Raw genomic sequence first — 14896 nt, 5'->3', positions numbered from 1 at the left:
TTGGATCAGGCTTATCATTGGTCCATCAGTCTTCATCACAGTGCCATCTCCGCTTCTTCATCCAGAAGTTTAGTCTTCAGCCGTATTTATGGTCTTTAAAAGAAACAACAAAATCCAAGATACAGCTGCAAAATACCAAATATTTTTCCTTTAGTTGTTTTCAAATTAGTTTCAATAATTAAATAAGAACCAATTTTCTTTCTCTCCTTCAATTTCATACAGTGTGAAAGGGGCTGATGCTGGCAACGGGATCCGGATTTTTGTTCCTGATATTCTCATGTTTGTTGCTAGCCTGGTCACGTGGCTTGTGTGCAGAAACATAGTTCAAAAGCCAGAACAAGAAAATTTGGGAGAATACAATGCACAGTTTGAAAATGAAGACATGGTATGTGTGTGTAATTACTCTTCAATTTTTATTTGTATTTTCCTAGTGCATCTGATACTATGGATAGGCTTTGCAATTTTCTTTTCCAGCTGAAGGAAAAATGCTTTATTATTAATTTTATACTAATTGAAGTATTGCAACTCCCAACTGTGTACTTTCCCACATATGTGGGAATAGGGTTTGCCGCAGCTAGCTTTCATTTTTTTACTATCTCTTTAGTATTTCTCAAAGGAAATCCCTTTAAAAACACAGCACCCTATCCTATTTAGAAATGTAAACCATAGGAGTCTGTTACACAGGAGTCACAATTATGTAAACAAAAATAGCAATGCAATCAACCTATTATTTTGCAAATGGTATGATTATATATTTATGTAAGTCACATTAGTAACATTTGATCCAAGTATGTAAACCTTGTCAAATGGACCAGTTTGTGTAGTGATTAAAGCACCAGGTTTGAAACCAGGAAACTGAGTTCCAGTTCCAAAGCCAGAAGGGTGACCACTCGCTCTCTCAGCCCAAGAAGGAAGCCAAGACCCCATTCTCTATTAACTCTGCTTTTTGTGAACCATTTGGGAAGCATTCTTCGTAACAAGTATAAACTGACAACCATCGCATGGGACACTGCGATGGTTGCCAATTTATACTTATTACAAAGCATCCAAATGGGGATTATGTGACTTCAGGACACTGTGACAGTCATAAATGTCACAACTGCTTGCAAAGCTGGGTTGTGTTGGGTTTTTTTACACCATCATAACTGTAGCATGAGAGCCTGTCGGTAAGCAAGGACTCCTTGTATTTGCAGAATCTCCAAGTTTTCAGAATTTACAATCTGCTAACTTAAAATTTGGTCTTATCATCTGTACAGTTATAAAGGTGTTGCTGAGACATATCTATGACATGCAGATTATACTTGAAACCTTGATTTTATAACCCGGTAAAGGTGGACTATAAAATATGCAAAGTAGTTTATCCATTGTCTTCATAGAAATTCATACTATAGTCGTATATGTATTTACATAGAAATACAAGATTCAGTGGAACTGTTTCTATGAAGAAATGCATGGAAGAACTATAAAAACATTAACATTTTCCATATATAAATTCTTTTAATCACATGGATTTCAGAAGCATTATAAATACCAATCCAATAATCTGGCACATGTTCGGTTTAAAATGGCCTATTTATATTACCCAAAATATATTAATATTTCTTCAATTAAACAAGTAAATTTGTAAATTATTTTCCTGGTGTGTTTATTTGCTTATTCTGTCAAAGGTTATTTCATGCCTCAGATTCTGTGATCCCTAACAAGGGGACAATAGGTGAGAAGCAAATTTCATGAGCAAAGCAAAGCCAGAGAGAACATCCCTAGTGCCTTTTGCAATATACTCATACTACCAGAGACGTGCAGTCAGGGGAGGCAGGAGGCAGGGTCTCACCACTGTCATCCTGAAAAGAAAAAAAAATTAAAAGGAAAAAGGCTAAGGTAGTTGCTGCCAGATTCACAGTGGATGATTCTACTTAGTGCTTAACTGCAGGGGGAAGTGAGAGAACCACGTGCCTCCTTTAGACTATCCTTATGATCACTTGAGCAGAGTTAAGCAAGGGTTAAAAGGCAAAAAAATCCTTATTCAAAGGAGGCACGTGGTTCTCTTGCCTCCTCCTGCAGAGAGCACTTTTTTAGAGGCTTTTTTTAAACAGTTAAGCAGAGTCATCCACATGGTGACTCTAGCAGCAACTATCCCAGCCTGGCTAGAGCAGCTCTTGCCTTTTTCTTTTTACATTTTCACATTTTCATCATGGCAGACAAGAGGAGAGTGTAAATCCTCTGTGATACAGCTGGAAAAGGTATGTGGGTCAGACGGAGAGAGGGGGGAGGAATTCAAAATTATTGTAATTTGTAAGTAATTTTTTATTGTGAGTAATTTGTGTGTGTATTTGTTTCTTCACTTCACTCAAACAAATTCTCTCTCAATTTGAGAGAAAGTTTGTTTGAGAAGAGAGGGAAGGGGGAGAGGCAGGGAGGACAGCCTTGTTTGAGAAGAGGGGGGCAGCCCGCCAGCAGAGGCGGGTCTTTTACCCACCTCTGCTGGCGGGCTGGCACTTTCTTTCTTTTGCCTGCTGTGCCCCCCTTCCCTTTCTCCTCTCCCCCCCACTGGGAGCCCCATCCTGCTCCCCTCTCCCTTTCCTCTTCCTCTCCCCTTTCTTTGCTGGCTGCTGCCTCGGCCCCCACCTCCCCCATCCCCGCCACTGTGTCCAACAGAGGCATCTCGTGTCTATGGCAGACATAAATGCAAGACGCCTCTGTCGGGCACAGCTGTGGAGACGCTGCTTCTTGCTGCCGCCGCACTCCACCACCTCGCCCCCAGCCTCCTCCGTCCCCGCCGCTCTGTCCAACAGAGGCATCTCGCATCTATGGCAAACAAACATGAGACACCTCTGTCGGGGACGGCTGTGGGGACGCTGCTTCTCGCCACTGCCTCGCCCCGCTGCCTCACCCCCCGCCTCCTCCATCCCCACCGCTGTGTCAACAGAGGCATCTCGCGTCTATGGTGGACATAAACGCAAGACGCCTCTGTCGGAGACAGCTGCGGGGACGCTTCTCACCGCCGCGCTCTTGCCTCACCAACCGTAAACCTCACCACACATCACTGCATACTACACTTTAAAGTATTTTACCACCCTTGTCCCTTTTCCCTCCGGGATGCAATTTGCCTAAGAGATGAAGTTAGACAGCAGTAATAACGTATGTACAGGGAATAAAGCCTTCATGCTTTTCATGCATTTGCTTCTGCTGTCTGTTACAGAGCGAATGATGAACATGTGTAGACATTGTTCTTTTCTGAGCACAAAACTATTCAATTATCTGATTAGTACAGGTATCTTCATAGTATAACCCCATACAATATTTAGGAAAAACACACTTAGATCAAATGCTGAATTATTTCCGTAATGGAATTTCCTTATTTCTAAAAAGCTTGTTAAATAATCACAAAGGAGTGTTTTGTTTCAGTTTGTCCTTCAGAAGCTGTTCCAGAAGGTAAGGATGTGGAACTGATAAATATTGTATTTTGGTTTGGCATTAAAGTATGCCCTGCATCCTATGATTGGCCTTAATTGATTTTGGTTCTGAAATGAACATGCATTAAAGGCTGCTAATGCAGTACTATTTGGGAGACTCTTCCTTCATTTGTGATTTACAACACTGCTGCTAAATTTGGGGAGGCAGGTGAGAATCTGCAAACAGAGCTGGAGGTAGTAGGTGTCTTTAAACATAATATTCATTTTCTTTCTTTATTATTTGAAAACACAATGTGGGGAAGGGAAAATGAAACACTCCAGCACTTGTGTCAGGCTCCTCTGGGAGGTATTTACAGAGATCCTTTTTCAGGAAGAAGTGGATAATTACTTCTCTGTATTCATGCACCCCAAGGGCAGTGCCCATCTAATTCTGTAAAAAAAAACAACCATCAACTGACAATTCTGAATGTTAAAAAAGAACTGTTGAACAATGAATGACATTTTCCTGATTTATCTATTGCTGACTTGACATGGAGTTTCAGCAGTTTACAAGTATACATGCAACATATCTAAAAGCAATGCTGATGTAAGCTATCCTGGTGTACCAATGAGCAAAATAGCATAACCCCCCCCTTCCCACTGAAAAACAAATTTGGCCTTTCTGCTGAAAAGCTCCATTATGGCTACTTTCCTAAATGTCATCCATCTATCTGGGGGTAGGTTATTCCATAGAGAGGGAACATATACTGAAAAATAATGTGCTTGGCTCAAAACTTACATAGGAAGAGAGAGACTTCCAAATTCTCAAAATAAGACACTCAGCTTAAATTCCTAATTAATAAGTGCCCATATAACATACTTTCCATGCTTTTCAAATATTTTCAGTTAATCTTCTAGCTATGTAAGAAATTGATGTAACTACTGGTGTTGGTAAAGTGTTGGGAAATGTCATTATAGAATATCATTGTGGTGCCTGAATGTCAGTCACTGCTGCACTGCAGAATTCTATCTAGGAGGTGGACTGAAAAGTCTTGGTGATCCAAAGTCACCCAACAAATTCTCAAGGTTGAGGGTGCATTTGTATTGGTCTTAGACCAACACCTCACTAGATTTCATTTATGCAAAAAAAAAATCCATCAATATATTAAATTTTCAATGAAACAACCTGGCAATTTGGATGTATGCAGCGCTGGGTTCGCAGACTTTGTGCATTCTTATTATGTAGATGAGTGGTTCCCAAACTTGGCAACTTTAAGACTTGTGGACTTCAATTCAGCAGAGCTGGCTGGAGAATTCTGGGAGTTGAAGTCCACAAGTCTTAAAGTTGCCAAGTTTGGGAACCACTGGTGTAGATAGTATGTTTAAAACTAATACCTAAACCAAATTATTATAAATCTTGGCTTTTAAATATTCAGTTCACATTCCTCCTTGAAAGAAACTCATTTAGATTTTTTAAAGCAGACAATTTGTCTTGCATCCTCATAAAATCATTGTATAGAAGCTTACCAGTATTGTGATATTAATATAACACACGATACTGTAGATATTATTTATGTGTTATTAATTCTAACAAATTTTTTAAAGCATTTAAGCAATAAAAGCAAAAATAGTTAATTACAGTACTTATAGTATAATACACTATATCAGCAAAACTGTTATGGCTGTTAAGTTCCAGCCATTATTTTGGAATATGTTTGTACATGAACAATTTGAAATACTTTGCAAATTACAAGAATGGATTTTTATTCTGACTGGGGACTCCCTGTTGGTGTATGGCTCAATAAAATCTACAGTACAATATTATTTTAGCACAATGATGCATTTGTGTGTATGTATGTATGTATGTATGTATGTCTCACAGAGGAAACATTTAAAAGCAGGATGTTAATAAATCATACTAAAATGTAACTAATGGACATTCTGGCTTAAAATGTAGTAGTAGCAGTCACAGCTGCTGTGGTAGCTGTGATCTTCCGGCCTGGACTTTATCCGAATTTGACAGTTTTAAAAATATGATGTAGAGTGATGGGTTTTGAGACTTATCTAAATGAATCTAGTAAAAAGAAACTCAAATGCATTAAAATGGCAACCCCTAAAATCCTTTTGGACTTCTGAATAGATGTGGATCAAATTAGATATTTATCGCATGCCCTGGTTCTGCATTGTTATTACTCAGCAAATACTATATCCTTTGAAATGTATGTATTTGATTGAATAAACTTCCACAAAGTTGTCTACATTTATAATAAGTTTTTATAAGTAAAAACAAACCCTTTTCCATGACCCCAATTGCTTAGTGAGATTTATTTTCAAATAGTCATTTCTTAAAATGACTAATGCCCAATGTCAGCATCTTTAAATTTTCCCTGACTTGTTTGTTATATATTATTTAGCATGAACATTGAGAAATTTAGGGGGATCTTGCCAGGTAACTACAAAAAATATAATTCTTCAAATAAGTTGCTCAATACACATTTTTTATCATAACATGCAGTGAAAAATAATTCAAACAGATAATAAATTGTCAAATGCTGAATGCTTGAATAGAATATATAGTATTGTTGTATATTTTTATTCTTGATGAATGCATTTTTATTCTCCTTATGTACACTGAGAGCATATGCACCAAAGACAAATTCCTTGTGTGTCCAATCACACTTGGCCTATAAAGAATTATCTATTGTTTATTGGCCAAGTGTGATTGGACACACAAGGGATTTATTCCTGGCGCATAAGCTTTAAAAACTACATAGTGATAAATAATAAAATGTAAATGATAACATACAGTCATAAATCATAAGATACAAGTAACAAAGTTTGTAAGATATCAACAGGAGAAGGTAATAGGAAATACGAGAAAAATAATAGCAATACTGCCCTACTACAGGTGGTAAATGTCCTTAGGCAATAGGCATAAGACAGTGCTGTGGGAATTAGGTGTTCAGCAGAGTAGTGGTGGGAGGGAAAAAGCTGTCTTTGTGTCTAGTTCAAGGTTGTCAAACTGGTGGTCTGCAGGCCAGATGCATCATGCGTAGGTCATGCCCACCCCAGCTCCGTGAATGGGAAAAATGTCACGGAACATCATGTGTTGGCAATGTGATGTCTCAAGTTTGACATCTGTGGTCTAGTTGTTTTGGTATGCAATGCTGTATAGCGGTATCCTGAGAGAAGGAGTTGAAACTGTTTATGTCCAGGATGTGAAGGTTCTGTAGATATTTCTTAGCCCTGTTTCTGGCTCAAGCAGTATACAGGTCCTCAATGGAAGATGGGCTGATTGCAATTGTTTTTTTCTGCAGTCCTAACCATCATTAGAAATCTGTACCTGTCCTGTTTGCTTCCTATGCCAAACCAGACAGTTATAAAAAATGACAATGACAAACAAAAAGCCTAATAAACTGGGAAATGTTACAAGTGACCTTCTAGACTCTAGAGCATAAGTGGTACGATGGATAAAGGACCAGGTATTGCCTGGAGTAATTTATCACTCTTGAATAAACAGGCAAAGTTCTATTTAAAAGGCTATGGGTGTCTGTGTGTGCATGTGTGTGTTTCCCCTCTTTACAAAAGGAACAATAGTTTGAAGGGAAACAGTTTTGAAAGAGAAATGCTTCAGAAAGAAGAGAAAGGGGAAAAGGAAATAAGCAGTTCCTTTTTATATTTAACAGAGAGCTACAGAACCATGCCAGTTATATTGGTCCCAGAAGCACTGAAATAAACCATCTGCAAAATGATGTAGCGGAAGAGAATACTAAAACTCTGAACCCCTCCCTACCATACTTTCAGGACAATGGTTATGTTTGAGGTTCCCACTATAACACTGCATCAAAGAAAGAACAGCTGGAAATTCACCAAGTATTGCAATAAAAGCAAGCCACGTTCCATACCATAGGGGCAGCAACAATAAAAAACTGTGCAGACAGATATATATTGATAGGGTATGTGAGTGTGTGTGTGTGTGTGTGTGTGTGTGTACGTGTATATATATATATATATACAAATGTGTGTGTGTGTGTGTGTGTGTGCTGATAAATAAATAAAGGGAGACTAGTATAGATCTGTTTTAAGCTATTTAGCTCTCATCAGCTAGCCATACCCTTACTAGGAATCGAACCTGGGCTGTATTACATGTTAGGCAGTTACATTAGCCACTAAGCCACAGGCTCTTCTCCTTTATCAGCTAAACCAGGGAAATAGGTATGTATTGTGTCACAACCCCTGGTATGCCCAAATATGGGAGGGAGCATACTGCTTCCCTTTTCTGTCTATTGGCTCACCAGGCAAAAAACCATTTTTTTTATGTTGCCTTGTTACATTTGTGTTGCAATTGTGCTGATAAATAAATAAAGGGAGACTAGTATAGATCTATTTCAAGCTATTTAGCTTTCATTAGCTAGCCATATCTTTACTGGGAATTGAACCTGGGCTATCTATATTACATATTAGGCAGTTATATTAGCCACTAAGCCACAGGCGCTCTCTCTCTCTCTCTCTCTCTCCCTCCCTCCCTCCCTCCCTCCCTCTATCTATATATCATATCATATCCTAAAAATACAAGTTTCAGGCGTAGTTATAAAATAAGAGACAGACATCATGATCTCCATAACTTAAAATATATTATCCAATGGTTGTTTCAATTGTAGTTTCTACACTCTGACAATGTTAGCAGAGGCTAATGAAAGCTAAGTGGATAAAATATTATAAGTTCCCAAGATCATCTATCCATCCATCCATCCATCCATCCATCCATCCATCCATCCATCCATCCATCCATCTATCTATCTATCTATCTATCATCTATCTATCTATCTGAATCAGGGGTGGGTTTCAACCGGTTCGCGGCAGTCCCTGCGAACCGGTTGGTCGGCGAACCCGGAAGTAAGTAACTTCCGGGAACGGAGAAGGGCCCAGCCGCCCGCCCGCGCTTCTTACCCGGTTTTGACGAGTTCTGCGCTTCCACGCATGCGCAGGACGCATACAGCGCCTGCGCGATCCTCCAGGAGCAGCTGGAGCATCGCACAGATGCTAGTACGCATGCATGCACCGCGTGTGTGCACGAGGACGCTGCCAGCCCCATTCCAACCGAACCGGTTGGAACGGGGCGAGAAACCCACCCCTGATCTGAATACACACACAAACACCAAGATTATGGGGCTATCCAGTTACAGGATAGAATCAGGAGACATAAATAGACAGCATATAGGCAACATATAGAAGAAAAAAGTAAGAATAAACTGTTTACCTACAAAGAAAGCCAGAATAGCTAGCATTAATTTAGGAAACACTTGCCTTTGGACTCATAATCAATCTCAGTATTTTTGGTGATTTATGTTAAATAGATTCATTATATATTTTTGCAATTTTCTATTGTAGAATGAAATTGAGAGAATGGAAGCGGAAGATGCATTAATATGTGAAGATCTAGATGATGCAGAATGTGGAGAGGAAGAATTTGAAGAAACCACAAAATTAAAAATACTCCGCAGAATTGCCTCCATAGCTTCCAAAGTGAAGGAAATTATTGGTAACCTTATAACCACAGCTGGAAAAGTTGTTGTTACAATTTTACTTGGTACAACAGGTGGGCTCTCTTCCTTTGCCAAGTTCCTCAATAATGGTTACAATTATGATTGCCATTAATACTTTTAGCATACTTGAATAGATTTTTTGATAAATAAATATACAGTGACCTCATTTATGTCAAATTTCATTGCTTTTGCATACATTTAATATCCCTAAAATGTGTTATGAAAACTAGCCTTCATCAGGCATCCAGCCTATAAATGGCAAGATACATAAACAGGTAGCTAATTATATTATCATAAAAACAAATGAATAGATGTGTTACACTGATTCAAATAATGTAGATTATCAAATTTGTAGAAGAATACATTTATTTCTGCTTTGTGTTATTTTCCAATCACACATGTATAACTGTATCACTTTCAGTTTTATACAGTATTGATACGTTCTTAAAAAAGGGATACTTTTTTGCATCTAAATGTGCAGTCTAGAATATACTGTTTTTTAAAGTACATTTCCTGATGTTTCTTAAAGTATATTTTGATAGTATTTTATGTGTTGAGAATTATATCAAGTCATTCAGGTTGGTCCATAAATAAATCCAACTTTGTGCAATACAGAATATTAAAATGCTATCATGATTAATAATTTCTATTGCAATACTTTTAAACATCATGCTTAATCCATATATAATGAGTATAGAACATTTACCTTCCATTAATTTTTTTTATAGGAATGATGTTGCCTTCCCTGACTTCAGCTGTATATTTCTTTTTATTCTTGGGCTTGTGCACATGGTGGTCCTGTTGTCGAGCATTTGATCCTCTGATCTTCAGCTGCCTTTGTGTGTTAATGACAATATTCAGTGGAGGCCATTTAATTGCACTTTATCTGTACCAATTACAATTTTTTCAGGAAATTATTCCACCTGGTGACTATTATGCCCGGTAAGAGGTTTTATCAGCATTTTTTTAATAAATGGAATTATAGCAAAATAGCACTGCTGGCTATTGGAATAGATGGTAAAAAATAAAGATGGAATACATTCAGAGAAATGTAAAATACTGTATTTTTCGGAGTATAAGACATACCAAGATTTTGAAGAGGCAAATTTTAAAAAAAGTTTTTGCATTCTGCAGACCTCCCAAAATGGCCCATTTTTAACAAGAATGGGCCTTTTTTGTAAAAAAAAAAAGGGGGGGGCACATATAGCCTTTATGAGGCTTGTGGATTGCTCCTTGGGGCTGGGCAAAAACGAGCAAAAACAGCCCGTCTTTTGCTCATTCTTGCCCTCCCCAGCCCCCAGGAGTACTCTGGAAGCCTCCAAAAGGCTACACACAGCCATTTTTAAAGGTGGCAGGATTTCGGGAGGCCAAAAATGCTGTATTCAGTGTATAAGACGCATCCAGATTTTCACCCTTTTTTTGGAGGGAAAAAGGTACATCTTATACTCCAAAAAATATGGTACATGCCATAGTGTAAAATCAATATATTTTTAAGGAATTGTATTTGTTTATTAAATTTATATGCCATCTACATCACTACCCATAGTGACTTTGGTCAGCTTACAAGGCCTTGAAAACATAAATATGAAAACATTGCAATTAACAAGAATTAAGTAAAAGCTGAAAAGCAAGACAACAAGGTGATGTGGTCATAAGCGTTTATCTTTCACTCAACCAACCATGATAGCCCATCCCCATCAGGGTCCTATGCCAAATGGCATAACCATATTTTAAGATCCTTCTGGAAAACCAGAAAGATGGAGGCAGATCTCACCTCTAGCAACAAGATGTTCTCAGAGGACAGAGGCCACAACACAGAAGGCTCTGTATTGGCTGAAATTCCTTGACTAACAGGCTCTACAGGAAGTACCTTCTGCTGGTTGATACATGTTGATTTGGAGAAAAAAGAGATATGTTATTAAAGGAATAATAGGTTGGAATGGCAAAATTATAGGTGTGGAAGATATTATGTATATTGGCTACAGAACTTATGGAACTTCTCTGTAGGATTGATACTGAACTGTTGCATTCTATAGATAAAAAATGCCAATTGGGGGACATCCATTTTTTAAAAATTGAAATTTTAGGATAAAAAAATGTTGTTCACAGAATAAAATAATACAATGAATTTCAAATGTAGAGACAAAGATTACAAAATATTTACCTTGTCTATTGGAATACAAGATCTATTATCTCCCAGTAAGTCCAGAAAAAGTAACACACCAAAATTAGTTATATTTAAATGAATAACATTTTTCTTTACTTTACTAAGCAGATTTGCTTCATTTTTTTTTTATATAGGAAGCAATCCTGTAAATATACAGTTATATAAAAATTTATTTTAGGAAAAAAGTGTGATTTCTGTTCAGATTGCCTAAATCAGTGTGACAAACTCGTGGCCCCATGGGCTAGATGCATCATGCGCTACCCCCGGTTTAGCAAAGGGGGGAAAGTCATGATACATTATGTGAGAACAACATGACACCACGTGTTTGACACCCCAGGCCTAAAACTTTTCTTATTGAGGTTGGGGAAAAAGACAGTGTCTTACTGGGTTGTTTTTTTTGTTTGTTTTGAGTGACAAGACAGAAATCTGTTACAGGTTGAACTTCTAAAAGGTGCAAATTTTAACTAATTATTGTTATTATAGTCTGCAAATAATCCTACCTGCTTTGCTCTATGATTGAATGTGTATGAAAATGCAAGCTTTCTTCTGCCATCTACAGGCCAGGCCAGGCCAGAGTAGAAAAAAAAGATAAATGGAAATCCTTAAACAGTCATTCATTTATATTTCAATATTCGAAAGTGCTAAATTGTATGCTTTAAACTTGCAGAATTTGTGCTGAAGCTAGGAACCAGCAGATTCTCATTATTACTAATTTTCTGCTTTTTCATGTAATATTTTTAAATATTTTAATATAGGATGCATTGTTGTATTTTAAAAAAAAATTATAATACAGTTTATGATTCTAAAGACTACATTTCCTTTCAGAAAAGGGAGGAAAAATGTTAGGAAGATAAGTATATCAAGGAAGTGTAGGCAATAAATCCGTGGGTGGGTGGGTGGGAGGGAGGGAGGGAGAGAGAGAGACAGGGAGAGAGAGAGAGAGAGAGAGAGAGAGAGAGAGAGAGAGAGAGAGAGAGAGAGAGAGAGAGAGAGAGAGAGAGAGAGAGAGAGAGAGAGAGAGAGAGAGAGAGAGATTTTGTAATCAACTATTCTGCATAATGGACCAAGAATAAGCGTTGTTTTCCTGTTTTTGGAAAGCAGCAATATTTTTCCCTTGACATCATCACGAACCTTAGTGCTGCATCAGTATCTTGCATTTGTATTAAGGTCATAGGTTGCAAATGTGTCAGGAAAAGCAGATCAAAGTGCATATATAGAGAGATATCCTTATATTAATTTACTAAGCTTTTGCTGGGAAAATACATTTTCAGAGGAATAATGTTACAACCATCTGCTACATTTACTTTTACAGTATATTGTGTAATGTTATTTAAAAAAATCATAACATTCTTTTTGGCATCCATAATCATGTTAATGTTCTTTTCTAAATTGCCTATTTTAATGAAATATACTTCATCAAAATTGTCATTAGAAAATTTAAATTCATATTTCCTTTTCTCTGTTTATAGACATTAATTTGATTAAAAAGATATACACATTTCTTTCAAAGGACATTATTTTACAGTACAATATGGAAAGCAATTTTTCAAAGACAAAAAAATAATCAGTTTAAAAATCACTATAAATCAAGGGAAAAGAACTGTAAAAGCAGGAAAATTTATGAATGTAGATCAAATAAAACTCCTTAAGATTTCTCATGAAAACAAGGAATGAAAGGCCTATATATAATTCCTAGAAACATAGAACGTAAATTACATGACTTTAGAGGCCATCCAATTCAACCCCAACATGGTGTATACTATCCGCAACAGGTGGCCACTCAGCCTTTATGTGAAAAGCTCCAGACTTTTCTTGGTAGCTTCTGTGCTTGTTAAACAGTTCTTACTATCCGGAAATTCATTCTAATATTTAAACTGGGTCTTCTTCTTTTTAATGTCAATCTGTTGGTCATGCTCTCAGTTTTAACAGAGAACAGGTTTGGTTCCTTTTCCATGTTAATCTTTCAGATGTTTGTAAATTGCTGTCTTATCTCCCCTGTCTTCTTTTTTGCAAAGAAAACATACCCGGCTTCTTCTACCATTCTCATGAGGCTTGATTTCCAGTGCTTTATAATCCTAGTAAGTCTCCTCTGAATCTGTTCCAGAACTGGACACAATACTTGAAACATGGTCAAACCACCATACAGTAAAGGAAGAACTGTTATCATGCATATCTGTATGTTAATGCAGGTCATAACTGTGTTGGACTTGATATAGTTATCTTGGTATTTTATACATATTGATAGGAATAATCAAATGTATAGGTACACCATTGGAGACTTATGGAAGCTTGGTTGTAGTGAATGTGAGAGTAATCTATAAGTTCTAATTTAGAGGATCACCTACTCAGGTTTGAGCAAGCAATGGGATGCAGCAATTAAAATGCCATGAACTATGTATCCAACCAGTATAGAGTGTTTGCTCAGGCACTTATTCTAATCAGATTCTGCAAATCTTCATTTTCCCTATAAATATCCATCTTGTTTCTGCAGGCTTCAGAAAAACCTGAGTATATGATAGGCCTTCACTTGCCCACTATTTCTTATAAACATGAGTTTGCTAAATTTAAGTGTTTAATGTTTTACTGTTTTTATTTCTGTTTTATGATGATGTCCGGTGCCCAAAGTCATTGACAGGAGATTGGTGGCATATAAATTTAATAAATGAATATATGTTTTTGACTGACATAATCCTATTCTTCAGAAGCATGGAATAACTCCAAAGTTATCCAACAATCTGCTGCTTCCTGTATAAATTTCTTCCTACAGTTATAAATTTGCTTTAGAGGCTCTCAATGTGTTTCAGCATGAAGGTGAGTGAGAAGAGAGATCAGGTCCTTGGTTATAGCAATTATGTCAACAGCTTGGTGTTAACTCTTTCTTCAGTTTATACCAAATTGTTAAAATATTTATTTTCTGCTTGGCTTTCATGCACAGGAAAATAACACTGTTTAATTCTGCTCTTAATTTTGCTGTGATGCTTCTTAATACTTTGAAGATTTTGAAAACAGAATCAGTAACCTACGGCATATTTTATTAATCTGAATATTTAGGGAACAAACTGAAACAATCTGTTAATTTTGTGGTAACTTTCAGTTTTCTATGATGAAAACCATACAGCTTATTCAGATTGTTGGGAATTATGGAAGTTGAAGCCTGTATTAAATACAAAAGACAGTGGAAGGATGGCTTGGATAAAATGTTATATTTACGTAATGCCCTATTTTTACAGGTTGTTTGGTATCACTCCAGTTATTCAGACCAACTGCTCAAGCACCTGGAAACTAATAACCAATCAAAAGTTGAAATGGTATCACCATACCAACCCTATCTTGCTGCTACTCTTATATTATACCTTAGCAACTCTGATTCGACTTTGGTTAAATGAACCTATTGTACAGGTAAAATAATTACCTTACTTTAAAAAAAAAAGCTTTATAACAAATGCCTACAAATCCGTTCAAATTGCTTTTTAACCGTGGTGCATAAAAAAAGGACTACATTTGGATTATAAATGAAACTTTTCCTCTCCTCCTCCAAAATATTATTAATAACTAATATTCATCTGTGATATGCCACAATAGAGTTTTCCATTTTTCTCATGTTTCCTATCTCAAAAACTATACTCCCAGCATTGAACAATTGTAATCTGACGCAACTTCAAGAACCACAAAACAGAGCAGCCTGAGGGTTTGTCATCCTTGAAATAAGGTGCCTAAATTAAAGCTCTGTAGTATTTAGAAACATGTTTTATAATGGCTTCCTATCATATATACATAGTTTTTATTGACTG

At 36.9% G+C, this 14896-nt stretch overlaps 1 protein-coding gene across 1 annotated transcript in view; it reads left to right on the top strand.

Moving 5' to 3' along the window:
* Nucleotides 1-14896, top strand: part of PIEZO2 (piezo type mechanosensitive ion channel component 2) — a 217105-nt gene that overhangs the window by 116974 nt on the left and 85235 nt on the right. Inside the window, exons 5-8 of the mRNA XM_087707301.1 lie at nucleotides 223-385; nucleotides 8784-8991; nucleotides 9667-9880; nucleotides 14336-14504. Coding sequence (XP_087563427.1) covers nucleotides 223-385; nucleotides 8784-8991; nucleotides 9667-9880; nucleotides 14336-14504 — 754 coding nt within the window. The remainder of the gene's footprint in view (nucleotides 1-222; nucleotides 386-8783; nucleotides 8992-9666; nucleotides 9881-14335; nucleotides 14505-14896) is intronic.

The sequence above is a fragment of the Thamnophis sirtalis genome, unplaced genomic scaffold (assembly GCF_051295495.1).
Source record: "Thamnophis sirtalis isolate CommonGarterSnake01/CBP01778 unplaced genomic scaffold, rThaSir2_p1.2 scaffold_2, whole genome shotgun sequence".
Classification (NCBI taxonomy): domain Eukaryota; kingdom Metazoa; phylum Chordata; class Lepidosauria; order Squamata; family Natricidae; genus Thamnophis; species Thamnophis sirtalis.
This window is presented reverse-complemented; position numbering and strand designations above follow the sequence as displayed.